The following is a 27,256-nucleotide window of genomic DNA, read 5'->3' on the forward strand; positions in this document are numbered from 1 at the left end:
TAAAATGTCGAAAACTGAAACTAGCAGTAAGTCGAACTTTCGATTAGGGCTCGACCGATGGCACTTTTTGGCCGATGGGCCGATGCCGATTGTTCAAAGATGGCCGATTGCCGATTGTTTTCCTCCAAATGGCCGATGGCCAATGTCGTCGGCCGATGGCAAAAAAAAAAAAAAAAATCTGACGGAAATAAATTGATAAGATTGTCAGGGATTTAAAGGATCATTTATTCATTTCACTTTACTTCCTTTCAACGAATAAGGACTTGTAATAAAAAAAAATCAAATTTTTATTTAATTTCTATTTTACGATCACTCAATTTAAACTTCACAAGTTTTTTCGGCACATCTGTACACGCATATGTACCTAAGAACATATATAGATGACCAAAATATCCATTTTGAACATCTCGTCAGTTAATTATCTCAAGTTCTCTTGTGATGTCTTCATACCGCAAACGTGCGTCACTCAGAAACGTTATGAAATAGTAAGTTGAAAACTCATACGTACGTAGTATGATCTAAAAGTTTGAGGACAAGCAGTATAAAGCCTTACCCTGAATAGTTCACATTACCGAAGCACATCTATCTACAAAATAATCACCTTGAAAGACTACGCACTTCTGCCAACGTTCGTATAGCTTTTAGAAGCACTCCTGGCAGCCATTTTCGCAACCTCCTGTAAGGCCTCTTGCGCTGCTGCTTTAACTTCGTCGTGGGGAAGAAGGCCACTTTCATGTTAAGGATGCACGGTTTGATTGATCAATGTTCTGATATGACAAACAAATAACATAACGTTTCGTCGGATTTAGCTCCGTGTGACTCTTACCTGTTCCCAGGAAAAAACATTTGCATGGACGCCGCTTTCTTCCGTCTGGAGAACATAAAGCTGCATCATGGTAGGTTGCGAAAAAGACTTCCATGAGTGTTTCCAAAAGTTATATGAACACTGGCACAAGGCCGTATCCAGAGGGGGGGCCTAACGGGCCCGGGCCCCCTCCGAAACCCGAAATGTTTTGTACTGTAAAACAGAAGAAGTTTTTTTTTTCTTTTTTTTAAATTCCTAATGTCAGAAAAGGAAAATAACAATTTTTTTTAAATTCTTAATTTTGCTACTATTCAAAATTTATAATATTTTGAAAAAATACAGAAAAAGGAGTTCTAGTTCTCATTAGCTGCAAGGCATACTTGAAATTTAGACCTTTAATTAGGACTTCCTGCTCTCTTTCCCAATTCAATTCAGGGCAGTCCAGGGTCAAGGCAGGCCCTTTGTCAGTTCGGTAGACTTTTAAGCCTACCAAACTTCTGTGCACTTCCTCATCCAGAGGCGCAGAAATTTTGGGGCTGTCAGAAATGCTTTTTTTTGGGCCCCCTCCATATTGTTCACCCATATTTTCAACCCTAGGTTAAAAAATATTGGGCCCCATTTAAGCTCGGGCCCGTGCCAACAGGTGTCCCTTCTCCCCTCTGTGAACGACCCTGCCCACCTCCCCCTAAAACTTTTATAAAACTTACACTGTACTGATTTCGAGCCGGGGACTCCCCAAAGGCTGTGCCCACTAGTTTCCGATTAGGCGAGTATCTTGTTACCAAGATGTGCCAAATTTAGCTCCTCGATACATCCTGAGTAAAAAATGCAAAAATCACGATTTGCGCGTTTTTGTAGCATAATATTCAAGATCATTTTTGTGACTGATATGTTTCTTGTCTTGCATTTATTTAATGCCGAATTCAGTATCATGGAAGTTTTTTGTTATTGCTTGTGTTTTTTTTTCTTACTTCTACTGCATACTGTTAATACCTTAAGTATGAGAAAAAAATAACACTTAGTCTACTCTCTTTCATTTTCTGCACTACTTGTGATTGAAAAAAAGTTTGTTTCGAGAAATATTTCGCTGCATTTATTTTTAACTTAAAACGGGTGTGTCCTACAAAGTTATAATCATTTTGTAAGACTTTGCAATCAACTGCTGAAAAGTGTAAATAAAGAGCTTCAAATAATTTCGACTGTTCGAGAGTCTTTGAAAATTATTTAAGTTTTTGAAATTCCTTGAAAAGTTCTTCAATTTTGGATCTTATCAAGAAAATAAAGTATGAATTGTCCAAATGGCCAGAATATTACTCTTCCGTTCTTATTTTCTGAATGTCTACACCATTTCTTTTAAACTGTTTTGTACAATTTTCATACTGTAGGGCATTTATGAAAAAAAAAAAAAATGGGGGTAGGGGGAGTGATCAAAAACAAACTTCACTAAAAGCCGATATGAGCAGATGGCGGGGTGCTTCTCTTTTCTCCTCTGTCGTTTTTCCTCTCTGTCCATTAAGTTCCACGATTTGTTGAGCAAGCAATTTTTATTTTGTTTGACTGATTTGCAAAAGAATGTATAACTTTTAAAAGACTTTGTTTGCATTTTTTTTCTTCATATTTTTCTAGTCTCAATTACCTAATGTAAGGCCTTAAAATACAGATTTTTTTTTTTTCAAAAATTTCTCGGGGGAAGACCCCGGACGCCCTGAAATTATGGATGTTCTACATCCGACTTAAAGGGACACTCTCCTGTTATCCTTACCACTACAAGGTGAATAAGAAATTAAAATAACAACAGTCCAAACAGTGGAATCATTAAAAATCGAGACAAAAAGTCTTCTATGTTAACATTTGTATGCGTTTGGTGTGTCTATATATACTATATGTGTGTGTTAGGGCAATGTACTAATCTGGGCCCCTCCCGAAAAAAATTTCTGGATACGGCCTTGCACTGGCAGAAGTACGTAGTCCCTCAAGGTGACCCTTTGAAGGTGGATGTGCTTCAGTAATGATGTGAACTATTCTGGGTAAAGTTTTATACAGCTTGTCCCCAAAATTTTGGATCGTACAACATACAATCTATATAGGGTGTAGTTATGTTTTTTTTTTTTTTTTTGACTGTTGTATAATGGTAGAGAAAGAACAGCAGCCAAAAAAAAAGAAAGGAAAAAAAAAAGGAAGAAAAACAAAGACTGCTTAGTAACTAACTGATTTGTTTTTTTTTTTTTTTTGTTTTTTTTAATTGAACATATAACTAAGATTTCAGCAATATTTTAATAATGTATGAATTATGTACACAATACATAGTTTAAAATTTTTAAATTATGTTGTCTAATCATTCAAAAAAAATTAAGAATAAAAATATGTCAACAAATTACGCAATTTAAGTGGAAAGATTGCACGTAGACATTTTTTAGTCATAAAATTAAACGATAAAGGTAAGAGATAAATTACAATATTAAATCATAATAGGAATATTTTAGGATATAAACAATCATATTAGGATATTAACATTTATGAATAGAAAAATCTGCATTTTTCATAAAAGCTATAACAGTAATATAATTTTTTTCTAAAAACAGAAATAGCCATGAAAAGAGGGAGGCTTCTTAAAACGCAGCTACAATAAACAAACTCGATATTTACTCCAAGTTAATAATAACTAAATACATATACTACTTTATCTTATGTTCGCACACATAATATTGAACAGTTTGATTGTTTAAAATCTTTTATGAAGCACTACAAACAAGTTCAAATTAAATTTTTCAATTTAGCAATAATTTGCTGAAATTTAAAATATTGCTTAATAGAAAATCCTTGAAACTTTTTTATAATATACTAAAAAAATATGATGAAAATGAAAATAACTCGTTCATTGATTTTATAAAAATACATGAAAATAGTTACTTACAATAGAAAATAATTGATCGCTATAAATCAGGGTTGGCTTTTTGCCGGCAGAAACTGGTTTTTGCCCTGCCAGTGGCAGAAACTGGTTATAACCGGTAAAAACCGGCAGAAACTGGTAGAAACTGGCAAAAACTAGAAAACGTTTTTAATAGCTCTACTAATTACTTAATGACAGGCAATTAAGTAAAATAAAATATATAACTCCATTTCGTCATTGGAAAAACTTAATATAATAGTTATTTAATAATTAGTGTAAAAATATGTTAAATAACAAGACTGACATTTCCAAAGCAAAGTAAAGTAAAATGTATCATAATTGAATTTGCTATGTGTTAGAAATTTTAGCCTTGTAATGATTGTAAGTAACAAATTTTTTAGTTTGTTTATAATTATTTTGTTTGCATTCAATATAAAGTTTAATATATCAAATATTTAAACAAATACAGATTTTTTTTTATTTCATTAAACTCTAAAATTCAGGAACTTGTCATTTTACACTTAATATAACTGAATAAAGCTATTCTCAAAGAGCTCCTGCTGCTGCAACTTACTGTGCTGATTTAACAAACGATGCAATAATAGAGCTTGAAACGAAATATGACTGCAAAGTATTATGTTTAGTAACTGATAATGAACACAAGATGGAGTTAATGAGGAAAATTATTGAAGAAGAAATGCCATCTGTTACAACTTATGGGTGTTCAGCTCATTACTTAAATCTTCTTGGACTGGATATCACACCACTCTCATTAAACATGTGGTTTCAGTCCAGAAATATTTCATAAACCATCACAGGCAAGCAGCTTGGCTAAAGGAGTACTCAAAAGCTGTGAAACCACATATACCTTGTAATACACGGTGGAATAGCCAGGTGGACTGCTTAGAGTCGTTTATGAAGAATCGCCCATATTATTTACAAATACTAGGAGAACATGAAGGTGATATTCATGACAAAGGTATTGTTCAGATTATAAATAATCAGATGATTCACAAAGAAGTTAAACACTTGCTGCTGCAGATAAAACTTGTTGCTATTGCTCTGGATTCAGTTCAGAAAGAGAACTGCTCAATTGCAGAGGTTTGCGATGTTTGGGTTCGTTTAGCAAAAGACGCTCTTATAGTGCTTTTGAGAAGGAAGTGATGCAGATTTATTCAAGCAGTTACTGATAACCATTTACTCGCCTATATGCTCCATCCAAAGTATTTGGGAGTAAATTTATCATGTAATCAAGAAGAAAGTACCCGAACTTTACTCGCAAATATTAACCCTGATTATGTATCTTATACCATAGCTTTACAAAACAAATTGGCCCCGTTTCCCGAAACCTATCTTTCCATTCAAATTGTAACAACTACTCCAGCTACCGCATGGTGGTTCAATTTGATAAAATGTGATATAGATGAAAGTTTTGTGAATCTTGCTTGTTTTTTGATGATAATGCCAGCTAGTTCTGCTGGGATTGAAAGAATCTTCTCAAATTTCTCCTTTGTGCACAACAAACTGAGAAATTGTTTAGGTTTAGAAACACGCGTCCAAACTTATATTTTGTTACAGGCTGCTGCAGTGTGAAAACAATGTAAAATTTGATTTTGAATGGTGATAGTGTTGTAAATAAATTGTTTTTGGGTTAATATTTAATTATTTTTCTTATACATTTTCTATTGTATGTCAGGAATTGCATTTATGTCATTTTTTGAGTTTCTGCCAGTTTCTGCCATAAATGTGGCAGAAAGGGATTTTTGCCATGCCGGTTTTAACCGGTTTCTACCAGTGGTTTTTACCGCCTCGGCAGAAACCTGCCAACCCTGCTATAAATGATGCAAAACAGATGGCGCATTACGAAATAAAGATGAAACAAGAATGAGAAATACGCAAAATGACATTTCTTGAGCAAAATAAATAATCGCTAAATATTTAAGAAATGCTTGAAACAATGAGGGATTAGCGGGGGGGGGGGGGTCACCCGCTGATTTTGGAAGTAACTCACAACATTAAACTTCGTTCCCAACTTCGGCCTCATTTGTTCAGTACAGAACCGCTACCACCAACGCCTCGGAAGAGTTACTGGATCGACTTCAGCACTTCCAAAGAAAAAATTCAAAAGTCCATTTGATTTCCGAATTATGTCACCATTCAAAACGTCTTTAATCAATTTCTTACATTAATGCTCTAAATTCCTCCTAAACAATAGAGTAAGTTTTAAACACAAAATCTCTAATTTTATGAATGGTGTTAGTTTTAAACTACTCGGAAGTGCAACTAGAGTTTAATTTCAGAAATACAGGGAGAGGGAGGGGAGGGGCACATAAGTGTTCTACGGGAATCTAACAAAATGACACAAAAACCGGTTTCGCCTTTTCATATTTGTTTCCACGGTCTCCAATTCGGCAATGTACACTCTATAACAAAAAAATCGACGCATCAAGAAGCAATCATCCGATTGCTTTGAAATTTTGTATGTATGATTGTTTTGACCAGATGTGCAAATGATTAAAATTGGGGGTCCAATGAATGAACAGTTTGATCTCCAGCGCATCCAGCAGATGTATATAAAGAGCAGTTTTTCAACAGTTGTTAAAACTTTCGGTTTGATTGCGATTCAGATTACCTTTCAACAACTTAAAAATGTCTCGCCGCATGGTTCGTGCTCATTACGAGTAAACTGTCCGAGTTTAAACGAGATCATATCATTGGATTGAAAGAGGCCAGTTGGTCAAATCGGAGAATCGCTTGTCATTTGAGTCGAAGGGATGTGCCGATTCGAAGATGCTGGCAAGGATGGGTGAAAAATGGCAGAGTGCAGCGTCAGGATGTTAGCGGTCTACCTGGGGTCCATAGGCGGATTTAGGCCGAAATATTTGGGGGTGCAACAATAACAGGGATCTGAGGAGGGGGGGGGGGGCTATTTCCGGAATAACAAGGCAGTGGCGAAATCAGAAAATAATTTTAGGGCGGGCCACACTTTTAAGTCTTAAAAACGCGATGTAAACCATATTTAGTAAGATTAGGGGATGGGCAATTCTTAACATTTCAAACTGCAGAAAAAGTCTTAAACGAAAGTCGATATTAGAAGCAATGGGTGAATCTAGCTACTGGTTTGGAATGGGATTCACGCCCCAGAAAAAAATTGAAATAATAGTTTTGAAAACGCAGTTTTACAGTTCTTGGTGATATTTTAGAGGCAAGAAAGGTACGTGTGGCTCCAAGGCTATTTTTAGAAATTTTAGTCTTATAAATGTGGTTATAGTCCATATTTATAGTTTGGGTTATGAATGAGACTCGTAGACTGCCTCCAATCGATTTTTTGAAAAGCAGATAGAAATACGTAACCCCCTCCCCCACGCTACCTCTTTAACTTTTCATAACTGAAGTTCCAAAAATACTACGGAGGACAATTTTAGATGCTGTTACCGGACGGGGTGTTCTGGAGCTCTCCCCTGGAAAATTTTCGAAATTGAAGTTCTTCTGCAATAATCCATGGTATTAAAAAAAAAAGGATTCTCCCACTTAAATGTTTCTAAATAGTAGTTTTCAAAACCAAAATATTAACATTCTTTGATGATAATAGAGAAAGGGGGGTCAGAGGCCCTTGTTCGAATATTTTCCAAAATTAAAGTCTTAAACACATGAGTGTAAGACCATATTTGGTAACGTTAGGGACACTGCAGTTTTTCAAAACTGAAGCTCCAAAAACGAAATTTTAAACGATTTTCGATGTATTTAGGTGATTAGAAGATCTTCCTTGGAAATTTTACGAAAGTGAAGCCCAAGATTTGGAGAAGAAACATTTTGAGGACCAATAGATAAAATGAAAACGAAATAGAAAAAAATAAAAAAAAAGGGGAGAGGGAGATATGAAAGAAAGAGGATTGTGCGAGAAGGCACACAATTCGATGCCAATAATCTAAAGCTGTTGAAAAATTTATATGTCAATATTTCTTTTTGAAAGAGAAATTAAGATTTTTTCCCAACGTTCTTTTTTTTCCGTAAAATAACTGCGTTTTCCCAAAATGAGATCTTTTCTTCTCTTCAATAATACAGAACATTTTTGTAAAAACTTCTACTCAGCATTTTGTGGGGAGGGTCACCAGTTTTGTGCCCCTTCCCCCCTGGATGCACAACTGCAGTAAATTGTCCGGTAGTCCTCCGTCAAAAAATTTTGATATTTTACCTTAAAATTTTTGGTTTTCGGTTGATTTCGGTGTAGATTTTATTGATCAAGTTTTTGCAATAGCCATGTGTGTTTTTTTTTTTTTTTTTGGACCCAATTACAGAACATGCAATTATTCTACACAATAACATGGCACTGAACAATAAATTCTTTGAGAAGTTTCCTTATTTGCATGAAATTATTTATTAGGTTTTTTTTCCTCCAAATGAATAAATTTACTTTAATTCTTAATATGAGCACAGTTATGTTTTTCTTTCACTAGGGACGTGTGATGATACACTGGATTTAAGTAAATTTACTAGTATAGCAGCTATGAATTTCTCCCCCAACTGCGTTTGTGAGTGAAATATACTAAACTAATTTTTTTCAAAACCCAACCAAAAATTTTGGGGGTGCGGCGCACCCCCTGGCACCCCCGTAAATCCGCCTATGCTGGGGTCACAACAAAATCGTGATGACAGAGTGATTGTCCGATTAGCTGTCACAGCGCTTTCTTCATCTCTATGAACCATCAGACGTTCAACCCAAACACCAGTGTCCATCATGACCATTTACAGACGGTTGCGACAACGAAATCTACGCTCGCGCCGACGGTTATGCCACCAGCCACTGACGCCTACACACTGCCGAGCCAGATTACAGTGGTGCATGGCTCGATCAGATTGGAATGGGGCGACTGGGGATGTATAGTCTTTAGCGACGAATCCCGCTTCCAACTGTCTCATGACGACAACATTGAAGAAGTGTTTGGAGACACCCAGGGCAGAGGAGGGATCCTGGTTTCACTTTTGCACGCCACACTGGCCCTCAACAAGGCATTATGGTCTGGGGTGCCATTTCCTTTGATAACTGGATCCCTTTGGCTGTAATTAGAGGTACACTTATTGCACAGTGATACGTCGACAACATCCTAAGGCCTGTTTTGTTGCCGTTCCTTTTGCAGTACCCTCGGCTGGTTTTCAGCAGGACAATGCCAGATAACATACGGCATGTGTTGCTATGAACTGTCTGCAAGCTTGTCAAATTCTTCCGTGGCTTGCCAGACCGTCAGATCTCTCTCCCATCGAGCATCTCTGGGATATGTTGGGATGGCGATTGCATCTGGCAAGGAATGTTGAAAACTTCATTCGACAATGGGAGCGTATTTGGCCGGAAATACTGCAGAACAACGTCCGGGAGCTTTATCGGCGTTTCCCACATCGTGCTTCAGCTTGTATGTATTGGCCATAGACGGGTCAATACCTTATTGAACTTGTTACTGTAACTCTGACATATATTATTCAATTGTTCTAAGAATTTAATCATTTACTATTCTATGCATTGTCTTCCTAACCACAAATTTTCATCTCAATCGGATCACTCCTTGGTGCTTCGATTTTTTTGTTATAGAGTGTATCGCCAAATGATCGTCAGTCTGAGACGCTATATTAGTTTTGTATCGAAATAAGTAATTAATAGGCACAAAAAAAATGAATAAATAAGGTTTTTAGAACACCCGATGGAAAACAAAAAGGGAAGTGCATAACTGGAACATACGCACACCCCACATGCAAAATCTTCACCTTCTTCAGTTTACCATTTTTGAGTTATGACTTATGAGAGATACATACGTACATCCAGCCGCAAGAAACAACGCAATGATTAACTTATTTGGTACCTGAATGCAGCATTAAAAACTCTTTCAGGGGTGGCTAAAATAGAAATTCATACCGAAGTATAAGTAAACAATTTTATATAAAAGCAATAACTCCCTTTACTTTGAATTAAAAAGTAAAACAGCAGAGGTCTTTTTTTTTTCGAAAACATCGGCCAATTCCATCGGCTTTTCGGCTACTGTTTTTAAGGCCGATGGGCCGATGTTTCCTGCAAGTTAGCATCGGCCGCCGATGGGCCGATGTTTCCTGCAAGTTAGCATCGGCCGCCGATGCCGATGGCTAAATTGTTGAACCATCGGCGCCGATGCATCGGCCAGGCCGATGCATTGGTCGAGTTCTACTTTCGATCATCGAAATTTTTCGTCGGTCCCTTTACATTCGAGTTATCACGAATTGACAGTATGTGTTAATAATTTATTAAGTTTCAAAAAATATTATTGATGAAGTAAAGGTATGTAAATTATATTTTAGATTCCTTTTAATTATTTATATTCTTATTTTTTTATGAAAAAGTGCAATTTTAAGTGATTTTTTGAAAATGTTTTGCATGTTTTTACACCAACAGAACTTGTTTAACTTTATTGCTGAAATAGTAATAGCGATGATTCTAGAGCATAACTTGAATAGAAGGTTTGGAAATAACTAATAAGAGATTTTAAAAAAAAAAGTTTCTTAACATTGTTGTGTTAACTTCTGTTTTAAGTATATCAAATTTTAATCTGTTAAAATCAATTTTTGTGTTAACAGTTTTCATAGCACAGCATCTTAGTTATGCTTTTGTAACTAAAATACCTAAAAGAAATAGAATTGTTGCTGTCTGCCTTTATATAGTTATTTTAATTACATAAAACTGCAGCTTTTACTGTTGTGTTTTAAGGTATCCTTGTTCATTTTGTGGTTTATAAATTTTTATCTTTTCTAAATGATTAACTGAATTTAAGCTACAGTTTTTTCTATAAAGATGCATTCAGAGCTAAAGTGGATCAAATGCAAATTTTTTTTCAAATAATTATTTCCTTCTGATAAATAACACTAGCCTGTGATAAAATCTTTGCCTCCAAAGTTTGGATGTCTTGAGGGTATTTTTAGCTTGCTGAAATCAAGTTCAAAGCAAGAAAGTTCCCACATGTACCATGTGTCTTTTAAACTGGGGGGGGGGGGGGGGTATCCAAAAAAGCATATTTTCGATATTTTTTTTGGACAAGACAATTAATATACATACATTTATATAATCTCTACACATTAAAGTAACATTTGAAGAACATTCTGTGAAATTTTCATTAATTGTTATGAAGAAATGAACCATTGACGAGAATTCTCTGCAGACGTCTCAAACAAAAAAAAAGTTTCATTATGGTGCCTCTTATAACTCATCACTTTACCACCTGAAATAAAAAAAAACCAAAAGATTTTATTGGGTGATAAGTTTTTGGAAGTAACAATGTCAAGTTTCTTTTCTTTAATTGATTTTCAATTTTTCACAGCAAAATACTGGTTTCTCATTAAAAAAATTGAAGATTTTTGCTTTTTTAAAATTACATTAACATTTTAATAAATTGTTATAATTAACATGGTTACCTGCAGAATCTTGTTGACTTATAAAATTGTTTTAGTTCTTTGATTTCAAATGATCTAGTGATTAGTTAAGGGCATTGTAACAAAACATATATATATATATATATACATATATATATTTGATCTTGAGACACCTGCCAAGAGTTGCTGTTAACAACTCATTTCTTAATAAAAATTAATGAATATTTCACACATTATTCTTCAATTGTTACTTAATTATAAAATAAGTCTAGATTTTTTTTTTCTGTGTCGTTAAAAAAATTATTGAAAATATTTGCTCTTCCTTTTTGAATTGATTTAACTTTATTCCCCATTTAAATTTATATCATTTTGCTCACAGCACTTTTTCTATAACTAAATTCAGCAACTTGTGTACATAAACAAGAGGTTTATGAATACATTTGAGACGAAATTCTTGTAATTATGCAGTGCATATTAAATGATTTTGCAAGAAAACCTGACATGATGGAATTAAACGAATTGAACATTTGGATTGAGCACATTGACACTATATAAAGACACTTCCTTTAGGCAACAAACAAAAAGTTTAAATTTGCAGGCTAATGTAATTGATGATTGTAAATTTTCAGAACTAAAGTGAACCAAGTTCCTGTTATTATGAACCAATACTATCGTCACAGGATCAAAGGAAATCAAGTTCAGTAAATTTTGATTTAAAAAAAATTTAACTTGCACCAAAAGTTGTTTTTGATCATACTGCAACAATAAAAAGAAAATCAACCTCTAATAAAGAGATAATTATTATCTTTTGGTGAATAATTCCCTTGTGGATTCAAGTGGCAATAAACTTTAACCTTTATTACCTGAAAACTCTTTTATGGGCTTTATCCACTTTAAGTGGCTCTAAGCGCCTCATGTGGTACTTGTTTAACGGATTTTTTTTTAATTGATCATTTTGTGTAAAACCTTTTTTTTTTCTTTCAAATTTTCAAAAGGAACTTTCTGATAACTTTTTCAGAAGGCTATCGGATTTTGAAGATTTTTTTTCTCCTAAATTCGTTGTGTTAGTTATCAGTTCTGTGCACTAGTATAGCAAAAAATAAAAGTCAAGTCAGTTATAAAAATACAAACCCTATAATTTTTGTTATTTTAGTCACTTAATATACAATATACATGATCTATCATTCATAGTGTAATGTGCTGAGAATTGAAAAAAGAAAAAAAAAATTAAAATTAGATAGTTATGCAATTCATTTTTTTTTTCTGTAAAACCTATTAATCTAGAATTTAAAAGCATGTGTAATAGTTTGTCTAATATGCAATTTGTATTTTTAGGTCAATGTTGACGAAAAAGATCTTTTTTCCAAAAGGCAAGTATTTTTATTTTATAAATTTATTTTTTAAATATTTTTTTGAACAAACTTTGTGTTTTGCACTCATAATTCTTACCAGAAAGAGAAATTATTCAAACTTTTATCTGAAATAAGAATATTTTGTGAATTAAGTTACTAACCATCTATTTTAAAACCTTCTCATCAATTCAAAAATCCTGTTCTTTAACCTTTAATTCTTTTCATTGGGTTTTTTTTATAGTATTCCACTACTTTGATGCATTTTTTGTTATCTTAACTAACGATAAAGCTCTTTGAAGTCTTGAAATGCAATTAATAATAAAAGAAAAATGATATTTAATTTATCTTTAATCTCCAGAAATTGGATTTGCGATGTTCTCTTATATTTATACATAAAAATAGTTTTTGAAACATAATTTTGAGTTGTATTTATAAAACTCAATATTATTTATACCCATTCAGAAATAAATATTTTACACTATCAAAAAAAAATCCGTTATTTTTTTGCTTCATAGTTTAACTATAATTGGGATTTTTTTAGCTGTAATGCTTTCTGATTGTAGAAATTCTTTGGATTTTAGAGACTTGAGCTTCATATATCTACTTTAATATGTTGATTTGTACTATCATTCTATGTTCCTTCAAACATATACATATTTATACATATATTGAAGAAACTTTCCTCTCTCAAACCATATAAGAAAATGATCTTAACTAAAGTTTATTTTCAAACATATAATTGAGCCCTAATTACAGTAAAACTTTTTGGAGCAACTATTTTCCATTCCACAAAGAGAGGTGATTGTTAGAAAAGTCAAAGCTGGCTTGCTTAACCAACTTAACAGGAATTTTGCTTAACTATTATTAGTAAAAGGTATTAAACACAAAAGTATGTGATTTTATTAAGCACTGCTTATAGAAATAAATAATTGTTTGAAAAGATAAGCGTTCATAACATTTAAACCCATTTAAAAAGAGTTTAGACCTTTCTGACTTTCATATTTTCTGATTATTGGTTGTTTTATTTACTTGGTAGTTTGTTTTACATTTCACGGAACAATTAGTGGTTTTTGATAGCAAGCAACCCCAATTCATATTCATATGGTGTTCGCAAAGAAAAAAAGGTTTAATACTTTTCTAACCAGAATATATGCGTAAAAATGTGTTTTTCGCAAATGGTTTTGAATAATTTATGGCATTGTGAAATAAGTAGTTGCTTTGTAACGTTGACCAAACATGATCGAAAATACAGTGAAACCTGTGTATAACCATACTGTCTATAACTTTTTTTTTTTTTTTTTTGGTGTCGTCAAAATGTCAGCATGAATAATCAGTCTGTCTATAACAATAACCTGTCTATTACAATATTTTTTTTAGGTCCCAACAGTATCATTGTAGACAGGTTTTACTGTACTAAGTTTGCCATACAGATGTACTGTCCAACCACGGATTGTATGGAATTTTCAATCGTCCAGATAAGACGAATCTATCTGAATGAGGGGGAAAAGTAAAAATTTAATGCCGGTATTCCGCTTATTTGAATGAGACTCTGCTTCTGCAAAATCTGACATCGCTAAAAAATAATAGATCTGTCCATTTCTGGCTGTAAAATGGATGTTTGTCTTTCCATACAATTCTTGGTCAGACAGTAGAATGCCGCCGAGCAAGGAAATCGTTAGTTTCCAATAGTGATAAATCCATTATACTGATGTAGCCCTAGTTAATCAAGCCTCTCAGTATAGGGAGGAGCTACTGTATTATGTAATTAAATATTTTTAACTTTAATTGTGTATACCTGTAGATTGCTAAGTGATTAAATTTTTTCCAAAAATCTTTTCACATCTGTAGAAATGACACAATAAGTGATCTTCTTTCTCCATCTTGTACAGTTCTGGATGATAGCATTGGATGTGCTTTGTGGTTCGCTGCATGGGGTGAAGGAACCTTGGATTCTGTTAATGATGAAGCTTCCAAAACATACACCTCTCCTGCACGAGTAAGTCGAGAATCTCGTTTTCATTTATTTATTTATTTTCTGACCATTTGAGCAAGCTCTGTCATTACCAAGACTAGTTTGGATCTATTCAAGCATACATAATTTGTTCAACCTAAGTCCTGATTAATCTCTGCATTAGCTTTTGATAGCATTTATTGTGGTCATAACAGTTGGAGGATTCTGTATCATTTTTCATAATGTAAAATTAATATTTGCTTTCAATCAAAAAACTAGTGCCTTGTTCACAGCTTTATCTTGTTAAATTTACTAATCTTAAAATGTTTACATTTTCTGTAGGTGATGCTTCTGGGCATGGGAGCAGACGAACAACTGGCGGGATACTCAAGACACCGTGCCAAGTTCAAGTAAATACTTAAATTTTAAATGTTACTTTTTTTCCTAATTGCCTAGAAAAAAAATTTATTACATTTTTTTATTATTTATTTATTTTTTAATTATTTATTTTATATATATATATATATATATATATATATATATATATATATATATATATATATATATATATATATATATATATATATATATATATATATATATATATATATATTGTAACGGATTCGGTGCGACTTCCACTTTCTTGAAATGAAGACACAGTTCTTGATAAAAACACAGGAAATTTATTTACACTATGTACAGGAAAGATCTTCAACAACTGCTAAATTATTCATCAGCAATTAAGCAATTATCACACAACACCGTAAACTCAACGTTTACACACATATTTACTTCCAAATACGAAAACAACACAGCGAAATGCCTCGCTATAAACAGAGCAAAAATCTTCTCAGTTCGAAATATCAATCAAAACTAACTCTTTATCCAGCGTAACCGTTTATATAAACACCGAAAAGAAATCTCTCAAATATTCCACACGCTTCTGGAAAAAAAAAGTAGACCGTTATCAAATTTTATCAATGAACAAAAAGGAAATAGGGGGGTCGTATCCTTTCGCCATATGTTAAAGGGGTTGTATATTCATCACGGGAAACTATTTACAGGTTACGTTCCTACAGTAATTACTATTTACAGGATTTGTAACATTGCCCCCTTCCTAAGGACTGCACGTCCCGGGCAGTACAATCCCCAGAAAGGGTGTCGAACTTCTATCACAAGTTTACAAATATTCACATTAATTAATAACTAACAGATACAGAAAACACAATAATAACAAGAAATATTACTAAACACTAAAAGCAGAAATTATCTACAACTTTTATGTTATCAACCATGGTTGTTTACGTAATACTCATAAACTATGGCCATAGTATGGGGCTAACCGATCATAATGTACAACCCTAGGTTTTGCATTAGGTGATTTTTGGATCCTCACTACGACGTCATTCAGTCGGTTAAGGACTTTGTAGGGTCCATCCCAATGCGACTGCAATTTGGGTGACAGACCTTTCTGTCGGATGGGATTCCATAACCAAACCTTGTCGCCTTCGTTGAATTCATGTCCAATAGACCTTGTGTCGTATCGGGTCTTCATCTTCTCCGCCGCGATGTTGATTCGTTCTCGTGCGAAGTTATGAACGTCTTCCAACCGGGCCTGGAGATCCTGGATGTACTCCTCAGGCGATGCAGGCGCATCCGGAGGACGACCGAAGACGAGATCACAAGGTAGCCGAAGCTCTCGTCCGAACAGCATCTGAGATGGGGCATATCCGGTAGTCTCGTGGACAGCACTGCGGTAGGCCAGCAGGAACAAAGGTAGCTTCTTGTCCCAATCCTGTTGATTTCTGGAGATCATAAGTGAGAGATTATTCAGGATTGTGCGGTTAAATCTCTCCACCATGCCGTCCGATTGTGGGTGTAGTGGTGTTGTCCTAGTTTTCTCAATTCCGAGAATTTGACATAGGCCCTTAAACACAGCAGAGATGAAATTCCTCCCTTGATCGGAATGAATCTGCAAAGGTGTTCCGTATCTCGAGATCCAATGTTGGACTAGAGTCTCTGCTACGGTGGTAGCCTCTTGATCTGGAATGGGATATGCTTCCGGCCATTTGGTGAAGTAGTCGATGGAAACAAGAATGTATTTGTTCCCATCAGCAGTCCTTGGTAGAGGACCCAGGATGTCGATCCCAATTCGTTCGAAAGGAGCTCCAACGTTGTACAGATGTAACTTCCCTCTGCTTCTCTTCTTCGGTCCTTTACGAGCAGCACAGGCGTCACAAGAATGGCACCACTTCTCCACGTCATCCTTCGCCTTGCTCCAGAAGAAGCGCTCCCGAACTTTATTGAGGGTTTTCAAGACACCAAAATGTCCTCCAGTCGCACTACTATGTATTTCTTTCAGAACATCTGAAATCCTTGATCGGGGAAGTAGTAACTGCCACCTAGATGTTTTGCCGTCGTCAGATTCCCATTTCCGGTGTAGCACGCCGTTCCGTAAATGGAGTGAGTTCCATAAAGCCCAGTATCTTTTTGTTGCAGGACTAAAGATGGAAACGTCCTGCCAGCTAGGTCGCCGACTGTCACTTTCCATGAACTCCAAAATTGGTTTTATGTCGGGGTCTTCAAGTTGATCTTTTCGAACTTGGTCGTCACTCCATGGATCAGGTTCTGATGATATTGGAGTCACTGTCACCTGATAGGCGGTAGGGCTAGTCGTTCCATACTGTTTCTCGATTCGGGAACAATAGTGGCAGTTCTCAGGACAGGGTCTCCTTGATAAAGCGTCAGCATTACCGTGAGATAACCCTTTTCGATGCTTGATCTCCATGTCATATTCCTGGAGCCGCTGTATCCACCTGGCTATCTGGCCTTCTGGATTCCTGAAGTTCAAAAGCCAAGTTAACCAGGCATGATCTGTCCGAAGCAGAAATTTTCGGCCGTAGAGGTAATGATGGAAGTGTTCTACAGCTTTCACTATGGCCAGTAACTCCTTTCTGGTGACGCAGTAATTTCGCTCCGACTTTGATAAGCATTTGCTCCAGTAAGCGATGACATGTTCATTTCCGTCAATTTCTTGGGATAAAACAGCTCCGATGCCCTCGTTGCTCGCATCAGTGTCCAGGATGAAGGATTTTTCAGGCTGAGGATAGGCGAGGATAGGCGTTGATGTTAAAGCCTCATTCAGTCGTAGAAATGCATCTTCGCATTCTTTGGACCATTCGAACTTTTGCTTGCTCTCCGTCAGCTTATGCAAAGGTCGTGCAATGTTGGAAAAACCCTTTACAAACTTCCTGTAGTAGGTGCAGAGCCCCAGGAAACTTTGCAGCTGATGGATGTTTTCGGGACGACTCCAACTCTTGACAGCAGACACCTTTTCTGGATCGGTTTGTACACCTTCAGAAGAGATGATGTGACCAAGGTAGTTCACTTCCCGGCGGAACAAATTACATTTGGACGGGCTTAACTTTAGATTGGCTTCCTTAAGCTTTTGCAGCACCTTCCTAAGATTTGCCAGATGTTCTTCGAAACTGCGTCCCACGATGATGATATCGTCTAAGTAGACCAGACAGGATTCGTAGGAAAGTCCTCTTAACACTGTCTCCATAAGACGCTCGAACGTAGCTGGTGCATTGCAGAGGCCGAAGGGCATCACTTTAAACTGCCATAAGCCTTGTCCAGTTGTAAATGCTGTCTTCTCTCGGTCATCAGGGTGTATCTCAACCTGCCAGTAGCCGCTTTTCAAGTCCAGGGTCGAAAACCACTTGTGTCCGGAAAGAGTGTCCAAGGTGTCGTCTATCCGTGGAAGAGGGTAACTGTCTTTCTTGGTGATTTCATTCAGCCGTCGGTAATCGACACAAAATCTGGTGGAGCCATCTTTCTTTCGGACTAAGACGATGGGAGAAGCCCAGGGACTGGATGAAGGTTCGATGACATCATTCTCCTTCATCTCTTTCAGGAGGATCTCAACCTCTTCCTTCTTGGTGAACGGTAGTCGTCTTGGATGCTGTTTAATAGGGAGGTGTTCTCCAGTGTAGATCCTATGCTGCGTTAAATTCGTCCGGCCCACATCCTCCGATGTAGATGAAAACAGATGCTTGAAGTCGTCCACAAATTGTTCCGCAGCAGTTCTTTGATCTTTCGATAATGGCGCACTCCCAATTAACTTCGATGTCAAGGACTCAGAAGACACAGTTTCGGGGGAATTGATTCTTCTAATGATGCAGTTTACTGGAGTACAAGTTGCTAACACTTCACCTTTCCGAATATTCCTTCGCCTTTCACTCACGTTGGCGACTCTTACAGGAATTACATCCTTAGAAAGGTCCACAAGCGTAGATGCTACCAGCACTCCTCTTAGGTTATTGCTTAGGTTAGGGTATTCAATGAGTCCAAATCAAAAACTATTGCTTTCTTCAAGGGAGCCAGGTATTAATGATTCTGACCTTGAGGGAATCGATAAATCTGTTTGAGCTATTATTTGATGAGCGGATTTTACATCACTTTCTGCGGGGAAAACGGCTATGTCTTCTCTCATCGACTGCAGCTCATTAGTCTTGAAGTCGAGAGTGAAGTCATATTTCTTCAAAAAGTCCAATCCGAGAATGAAGGGGTCCGTGATATTAGCGACGAATGCCGTATGATGGTAGGTGGCATTCCCAAACACTATTTCCAAGTCCACTTTACCGTCAATCTCGATCTTGTCACCTGTCACAGTCTGGAGACTTACGCGTGGCGATGTCCACAGCAGTTTCAATCCAAATTCACGAGCCACATCTGTCCTAATGATTGTCACATTGGCTCCAGTGTCAACAATCAGTCTGCAGGGGTTCCCATTTACATGTGCGTAAATGAAAAGTCCATCACTGCCACTACTAGAAGAGGAAATCTGCAGAGCTCTAGTGGAGGTGATTTCCTTCCCTCGCGTTGCTTGGCGAGCCGGACAACTCCTTCGCAGGTGTCCTTCACTACCGCATTTCCAGCACTTCTGCTCTTGTTTCTTTTGGGCTGTTATGCTGCTCAGATGTCTTGTCAAGTCACCGAGTTGTCTCTCAAGTTCAGCGAGGTGGGACGTCCTGGAATCAGACTCATCAGCTTCCTGAGTCGGGATTAGATGGCGATCCACACGGGTTGCTTCTTGGGCGGCCTCGTATCTCATCGCATACACAACAGCAGAACTCAGGTCTTTGACATCCGCCATCCGTAGAGCTTTCTGGATTTCCGGATCTCGAACCCCGTCGATGTAGTAGTTGAGTGCCAGGTTGTCTCGAACATCCGCAGGACAGTCGCAAAAAGCAAGATGAGACAGTCTCTCGATGTCCGCCGCTAGCTCTTGCAGGGTTTCCCCGGTTTTCTGGAAACGGGACTTCAACTGGAGTCGACTGAAATCTTTCTGGCACTTCTCACCGAAGCGAAGCTCCAACGCAGATGTGAGGGCGGCGAAATCCAGGCGCTGGCTGTCCGGAAGGGTCTGAAGAATGTCCGCTGCGTCACCTCTCAGGGATGCTGCAAGATGGCAGGCCTTGGTAGCAGAGTCCCATCCGTTCGCTTCCGCCACTATCATGAATTGAGTTTTGTAAACCTGCCACGAAGTTTTCCCATCAAATGTGGCAAGTTTAATGGACGGTCGAGCAACCGATGTGGGAGCGCCAAACTGTACAGAGCTGTTTTCCGCGATCGCCAATCTCCTTTCCATGTTTTTAATTTTCTCATCCACATGATTTTCAACTGTTGCGATATGGTTTTCTACTGTTTCAAATTTTTCATCAAAAGCATCAACTCGATGCTCTATCTCATTAAATTTGTTTTCCATCACAGTCTTTACCGAAGTAAGGTCGTTTTTAATTTCCTCTTGGTTAGAAGCTAAATCATTTTTCAGTACCATTAAATCACTTTTCAATTGTTCTTGATTAGCCGCAATGTCATTTTTTAATTGCTCTTGATTAGCCGCCAGACTTTCAGCCAAGTCACTTTTCGCAGCATTAATTGCTTCCAGAAGTTGTTTTAATTGGTTATCCATTGCGCGAGTAATCACCATAAAAACAAAGTCTATAAATTCAAACAGTCTTTATGAAAAAATGTCCAAAGTCACACTTACTCCAAGAAAGTCCAGAAGAAGCCCCACGTTGGGCGCCAAATTGTAACGGATTCGGTGCGACTTCCACTTTCTTGAAATGAAGACACAGTTCTTGATAAAAACACAGGAAATTTATTTACACTATGTACAGGAAAGATCTTCAACAACTGCTAAATTATTCATCAGCAATTAAGCAATTATCACACAACACCGTAAACTCAACGTTTACACACGTATTTACTTCCAAATACGAAAACAACACAGCGAAATGCCTCGCTATAAACAGAGCAAAAATCTTCTCAGTTCGAAATATCAATCGAAACTAACTCTTTATCCAGCGTAACCGTTTATATAAACACCGAAAAGAAATCTCTCAAATATTCCACACGCTTCTGGAAAAAAAAAGTAGACCGTTATCAAATTTTATCAATGAACAAAAAGGAAATAGGGGGGTCGTATCCTTTCGCCAAATGTTAAAGGGGTTGTATATTCATTACGGGAAACTATTTACAGGTTACGTTGTTATGTACAGAATATCAAACGCCATTAGCGAAGATATCTGACATATTCTAATACTGTCTAACACTAAGCAGAGTGAATATTACACCTTACAAGGAAAGATACTTCTGCTATAAAAAGCTTTTATTTAAAAGTTTAAAATAGTTGGTAAGTTAAAGAAATTACAATGTACGTTGCAAAACAGGATGGATGAACATTTAACTTCATACCTGTAAAGTGAATATTCTATATAATACACCCATTCGGACATGAGGAAAAGAAAACACCATGTTACAAGATAGCCACACACCAAATACCACACAAACCCTCTGTGATCTTACTTCTTATATCCCACAGAAAAAACACAGTTGATGTCTACTCATGGCGCCATCTACCGGACAGTGAGACAAACAATGAGAAAATTGATACGTATATATTTATGATGACAATAGAGGTTTGTTTAAATGGCAAGACCAATTATGTCTGAATATATTATACAACATACGTTCCTACAGTAATTACTATTTACAGGATTTGTAACAATATATATATATATTTTAATTTTATTTTTTTTTATTTTATTTATTTATTTATTTTGTGTGTGTGTGTGTGCACGCTTATTGGTAATAAATAAAATTTCAACTCAATTTGTGGTACAAAACGTAAAATTTAGCTAGAAGAAACTTGGAATGTATATGTCACACATTCAACTTTGAAATCCGCCAACCAAAAATTTTGCATATAATTGCAAATATAAATTATATAATCTACAGTTAAATGTTAAGTACGAGTTTAAGGTGTAGATAATCAAACAATAATAACATTACTCACATTAAATGTACAAAAACAGAAATGATAATTCTTTTTAAGCTTTTAGTCTCATGTTCGATTTGCAAAAGGAATAAAAAACTTTTTTTAATTAAAAGTCCATCAAGTAATTTTTAATGCTATGCTTATTTTTAGGTATAACTTTTATTATTTTATCATTTTAAAGACTTATTTAACCATTCAAATTTTCCTAACATTTGTGTATCATCTGTCTGCAGCTAATACTTTTATAGTGAAATAACTTCAAAAGATAAAAACATAAATCTTTACCTAAACCTCTGCAAACAGGAACTGCCTTAAACTTGTATAAAAAAAAGGCGCATCAATTGAAATAGAATTTTAAAACCTTGTTTTACGATACTTTTATCTCATATTATCCTTTTCATTTATATGTCTTTCTTCCTTTTTTTTTCCCCGAAAATAATGACAATATTTTTGCAACGGAACGGTATTAAACAAATCAATGCCCTGTGATTTGAAAAACACTAATCTCTCTAAATTAGTTGGACCCAACCTCTGCTTGTTTGGCAGAATAAATTATTTTAATCAGTGCTTAAATTGGTTTGTTTTGAAATTCTCCTAGGAGTTATTTTTGTCAGTAGAGTGTAGAATCAGCAGCATGTGCACAGAAATTTTGGGGCATCTCACAAATGCTCTAACGAGCACCCCTCCATACTGTTTACCCCTACATATATTTCACACCCATTTAAGAAATCTCGGGCTTGGGCCAGCACCAACAGGTGTCCCTTCTCCTCCCCCCCCCCGTGCACCCCTCTGAGTGTGAGTTAAAGTAAATAGAAATAAAATTTTAAAAGCTACATATGCATTATTCCATATGTAACATTGGTAGTTGACACGTTTTACGTGGTTTTCTAACAAAGTTTTGCATGGAGGCCGTACACTTAAATCCACACCTTGATTGTTGGACAGAGGAAATGCAGTTGTGGGAGAAAACTTTCGTGAGAACAAATCAAACCATTGTTTGTTTATATTTGTGTATCCAAGATTCTTACCTTTAATGTCTGATAAATAAAGGGTGCCAGGTCATCTGGGAGACTAAAAAAATACCTTGGTGGCTAGTTCTTTCAGAACAATATTATTTCAGGAAATTTGTCACTGAATTTTCAATCAAAATCTGAGAAAATTGTTTAATGCCTAAAATTTTTTCCTGGCTCCTAAGATTTTAAAATTTTTATTGATCACTGCTTACCCCTAGTTTTGGTTTCGTCGGGAAAACAAAAAATATCAATCGCTCATTGGAGATGCGAAGCGTACTCTTCCATTTGTCACTACTTGCCGATATGGAATTCAGATTTTAAACCTATGCAGCCACAAAAACTAAATTCCAAAACTGTCTGGATGCTGATCAAGATATTCAACTATAGTTATCAAAAGTAAAACCCTATATATTAAAGTTGTACGAGTTAAAACAACCTCACTCTTCCCATTAATTTGATGTTCAATTTAAAATTTTAATCGTTTTGTTATCTTGAACTCTGTTGGTTCAACTTCATATTTTACTCTAGAATTGTTAAATAAATTTCAGCATTGTAAAATATCTTTGCTTTTTTGAATAGTGTTGTTCCCCTCTAATTAGTAATGTTTAATTTAACTAAGTTCATTTTACTACCAACTACAAGTATCTTTACCCCCTAGTGAGAGGGGTTCACACTGAACATTGGTCCTTGTAATGTATCCGCTGGCTATAAAGTTTGGGAATCCTTGAGCTAGACAATGCAATGTATGATCACTAAAACTTTGATAAAGAACTTTTTTCACCGTGTCATTTTCAAACAATGATGACCTCTACACAGTTATTCGAAAACACGTGTTAGTCCCAGAAAGTTATCCAATGGTTGCCTAGTTTTCATTCACCAGTAGATTAGTTTCAAAAATCACCATAAATGTGGTGATAGTTTGTTTCCATTTAACCCATGTTCTCATTCAAACCAAATGACCCTAAAGTAAGAAAAACAACGTTAAAAAAGCACAAATTTTGCTGTAATTGGCAAATTTGTGCTTTTTTAACGTTGTTTTTCTTACTTTACTGTTCAGCACAAAGGTATTTATTTATCTCAAATGACACTAGTCTTATTATCTTGTCTTAAGTAAGTTTTTTTTTCTTCATATTTATCTACATTAGAAATGGAGAGTGGACAACTTTAATTGAAGAACTCTCTATGGAGTTGGACAGAATTGGATCCAGAAATTTGGGACGAGATGACAGGTAAGCAAAAAAAATGACATCCCTGACTGTATAAAAAGTGAATATTTTTATGGATTAAAGGGTAACGTTATGTGAAAGTGTCAGGAGGAAAAACTAATTAAAGTTCTTGGTGGACCTCACAAATGTGTCTTGGTTGAGTCAAATTAAAAATCATATTTAAGTAAATCATTAACATTTATTAGTACTAAAATACAACATGTTATCAAAAAAAAGGCTTTGTAAAAATATATTATTCTTGTAGAATCCTATCCAGCAATAATAAAAATATTGCAGCGAACATGAACAATAAATAGAATAGTTATACCACAGGTGCTCCTAAAAAAGTTCATCTTGATAATGGAAAAACTGTCCAACGATATCAAATCATCTTCCGCCAGTTGATTCCAAACTAAGTCTTGAAACATCCATAAGGCCGGCCGGCCCTATTCATTTGGCATGTAGATTAGGGTGGGCCGAAAAACCTTTTTTTGGAAATCTGTTTTTGGATAGTGCGGAAAAGTTGCTATATGGGCCCGTTATTACCCATAAAAAATTTCGCTAAATTTGTTTAATATTTAGCCGGCGCTATTTGACCTTGAAAAACTGAAAAAAGGGCGAAAATGCACTTTTTTTCAAAAAAAGGGGGGGGGGGGTCAAAAATAAAAGTTTGAAGCTAGTTTTAGCAAAAATTAGAAGTATCTGTCAGTGAATTAGTTGGAATACTCAAAGACTTTTATACATTTCGTAGAATATTTAGCTACGCTCCTTTAAGACTGAAACATCGGAAAAATGAAAAAAAAAAATTAAAGTAGTTTCGAAATAAGTAAATACTGAAATGTTACGCAATACGTTACTTAGAAAAAACAGTGAAAGTTCAATCAATTTTATGCGACATTTGTACGCCAATTTTAAAAAATGCACACACTCAAATAAAAAATAGTTACATAAGATGCTAGTTTTTTAATCTTGGGTTCCAATATCAGTAAGAAGAATGGCTATTGGAAAAGTGGATAAAGTAACAACCCAGAAACTACGAAAAAGAGGAAAAAGATGCCAGAAAATTGAAACAAGTGTTGCTTTGGATGAGAAAGACATCAGTACCCAGCACAAGTGACTTGAAGGTTAAGGAAAGTCATATTACATTGAATGAACCTGAAACAGAGCTTGAATCAGAAGAAAGCACAGAAAATACAGATGACGATTTTAAATTGAATTATCCGCTTTCAAGAAAACGTAAGCGAACTGATGCGCCATCAACAACAACAAGTCAAATGAGACTTTCTATGCCTCATACAGCTTTAGCAGCAGATCTAACTGGCGCTTCAAATAGAGCAGTGGCTAAAATTGCTACAGCAGTTCTCGCTGATTTCGACTTAGTTTCTCCTAAACAAAGCAAAAATACATAGTCGATAAAAACAAAGTAAGGAGGGAAGTCGATAAAAAAAAGAAGCGAGCTAAGAGAACGGGATTTAAGAGCAGTTAAAGGGGCAGCTATAAAGAATTTGTATTTTGACCACCGCAAAGATGACACCCTTCAAAAGACATCTGGCCATCAAAAATTAGCATCTGAAGCACATCTAGCACTGATAGAAGAACCAGGTAGCAAGTACATCGGTCATTTGGTCATTTATCACTAACAGTTGGTGAAAGTGCAAAAGAAATTGCTGCATACTAATGAGTTGCCACTGAGGCATCTTATTCAGGAATTGGACGGTTGCACAAAGGAACCACATTCATATTCTGAACCTATCGGACAACTTCTTAGAGATTGTGAAAAAAATCCGGTGGTCAAATTTGATAAAATTGACTTCTTCTGGTTTTGGCCATGGAAGATATACAAAATTTAAGTACTGAACAACAATATTTGTATAGAATCTGTCTTGCCGTAAAAGATGGTAGTTTTACTTCTAGCGTGGCTGACAGTAGCCCTGGCAAACTCAGTCATGCGCGATGGCTGACAACTGCAAACCGTTTGTTACGCTTGTATATAGACACTCCAACTCCATCAGAAAATCTTACAATGCTTGTAAAGTATGCAATGTTAGTTTATGCTCCAATGTGGTTTGAAATAAAAATGAAACCGAACTGCCAGTATGGTGCCCAACATTTTTGGAAAATGATTTCTCTTGCAAGGCAGTTTGCAGACAACGTTAAGGAGATAATTTTCAAAGTTCTCTCAAGTAATGCATATTTCGCTCTTCCTGAACAACTACTGTTGACAATGTTGTTTGACTCAAGAAAATACATTCGGGAATCAGCTGTTAGGTGCATTCTGAACTCTAGAAATAAGAACACGAAGAGCTCGGATGGTGTACGATTTTTTAAGCGTCCTAAACTTAATTTTGAAGCCGTTGATTATGTTGATTTAGTTGATTGGGCAAACTGTGTTGTAACAGAGCCATCTCTTACAATGCATCTAAAAGACCAACAATTGAAAGAAATGTGCAAAGAACAGCCTACAGAGTTCACTTTCAAAAAATTTCCCTGTCACACGCAAGCTGTGGAACGTTGTGTGAAACTAATAACCGAAGCTGCAATCAAGTTCGTGGTGAAACTGCACGAGATGGATACATTCGTGCCAAACTTTAAGCTAGGAAAGAACTTCCATCATCTGATAAAAAAGGACAATATTATTCCAAAAAATAATATTCATTATGCATGAGGTATTATAAATCAAATTTGAAGATTTCTTTTTCAAAAGTTTATTATCTCTATATGTAATTGTAGAAAATGTATGATACTATTGCGTGATAATAATTACTATGATTAATACCGCAATTTATTTAATTAGTCTATGATTTAATTTTGAAAAATAATTTTCACATTGGTTTTTAAAGAAATTCAATATTTTTTCATTTTTCTCCAATTTTTGATGTCGGAAAGGAGCGGTTAAATGCTCATTAAAATCAATGAAACATTTTATGGGCTCGAACTGGTTCATTATATAACATTTTTGGTGCATTCCAGCAAAATATTTGGAATTTAGTTTTAAAAAAAAATTCGACAAAAATTCATTTTTCTCTTTTTTTTCGGTTTTTCAGTATCAAATAGCGCCGGCTAGATATTTTTTAATATCCAAGAAATTTTTTGTGAGTGCTAACTGGCTCAGTACGCAACTTTTGCGCGCTATCCAAAAATTGATTTCAAAAAAAAAATTTTTTCGGCTTATTTCGGCCCACCCTAATGTAGATCAAGTGGAACGCTATTCCATCATCAGTTGGACGGTAGATCCAAGGGCTGGTAGCTCACTACAACTTATGCCGGAGGAGACATCCAGGTAATGGTTGCAGGGGAGAGAGAGATTGA

The 27,256-nt window shown here is 35.8% G+C and overlaps 1 protein-coding gene across 1 annotated transcript in view; it reads left to right on the plus strand.

Moving 5' to 3' along the window:
* LOC129223893 (asparagine synthetase domain-containing protein 1-like) overlaps positions 1–27,256 on the plus strand; it is a 46,836-nt gene that overhangs the window by 18,658 nt on the left and 922 nt on the right. Inside the window, exons 7-10 of the mRNA XM_054858267.1 lie at positions 12,417–12,451; positions 14,282–14,429; positions 14,727–14,794; positions 23,888–23,971. Of these exons, the coding sequence (XP_054714242.1) occupies positions 12,417–12,451; positions 14,282–14,429; positions 14,727–14,794; positions 23,888–23,971 (335 nt within the window). The remainder of the gene's footprint in view (positions 1–12,416; positions 12,452–14,281; positions 14,430–14,726; positions 14,795–23,887; positions 23,972–27,256) is intronic.

The sequence above is a fragment of the Uloborus diversus genome, chromosome 6 (assembly GCF_026930045.1).
Source record: "Uloborus diversus isolate 005 chromosome 6, Udiv.v.3.1, whole genome shotgun sequence".
Lineage (NCBI taxonomy): Eukaryota > Metazoa > Arthropoda > Arachnida > Araneae > Uloboridae > Uloborus > Uloborus diversus.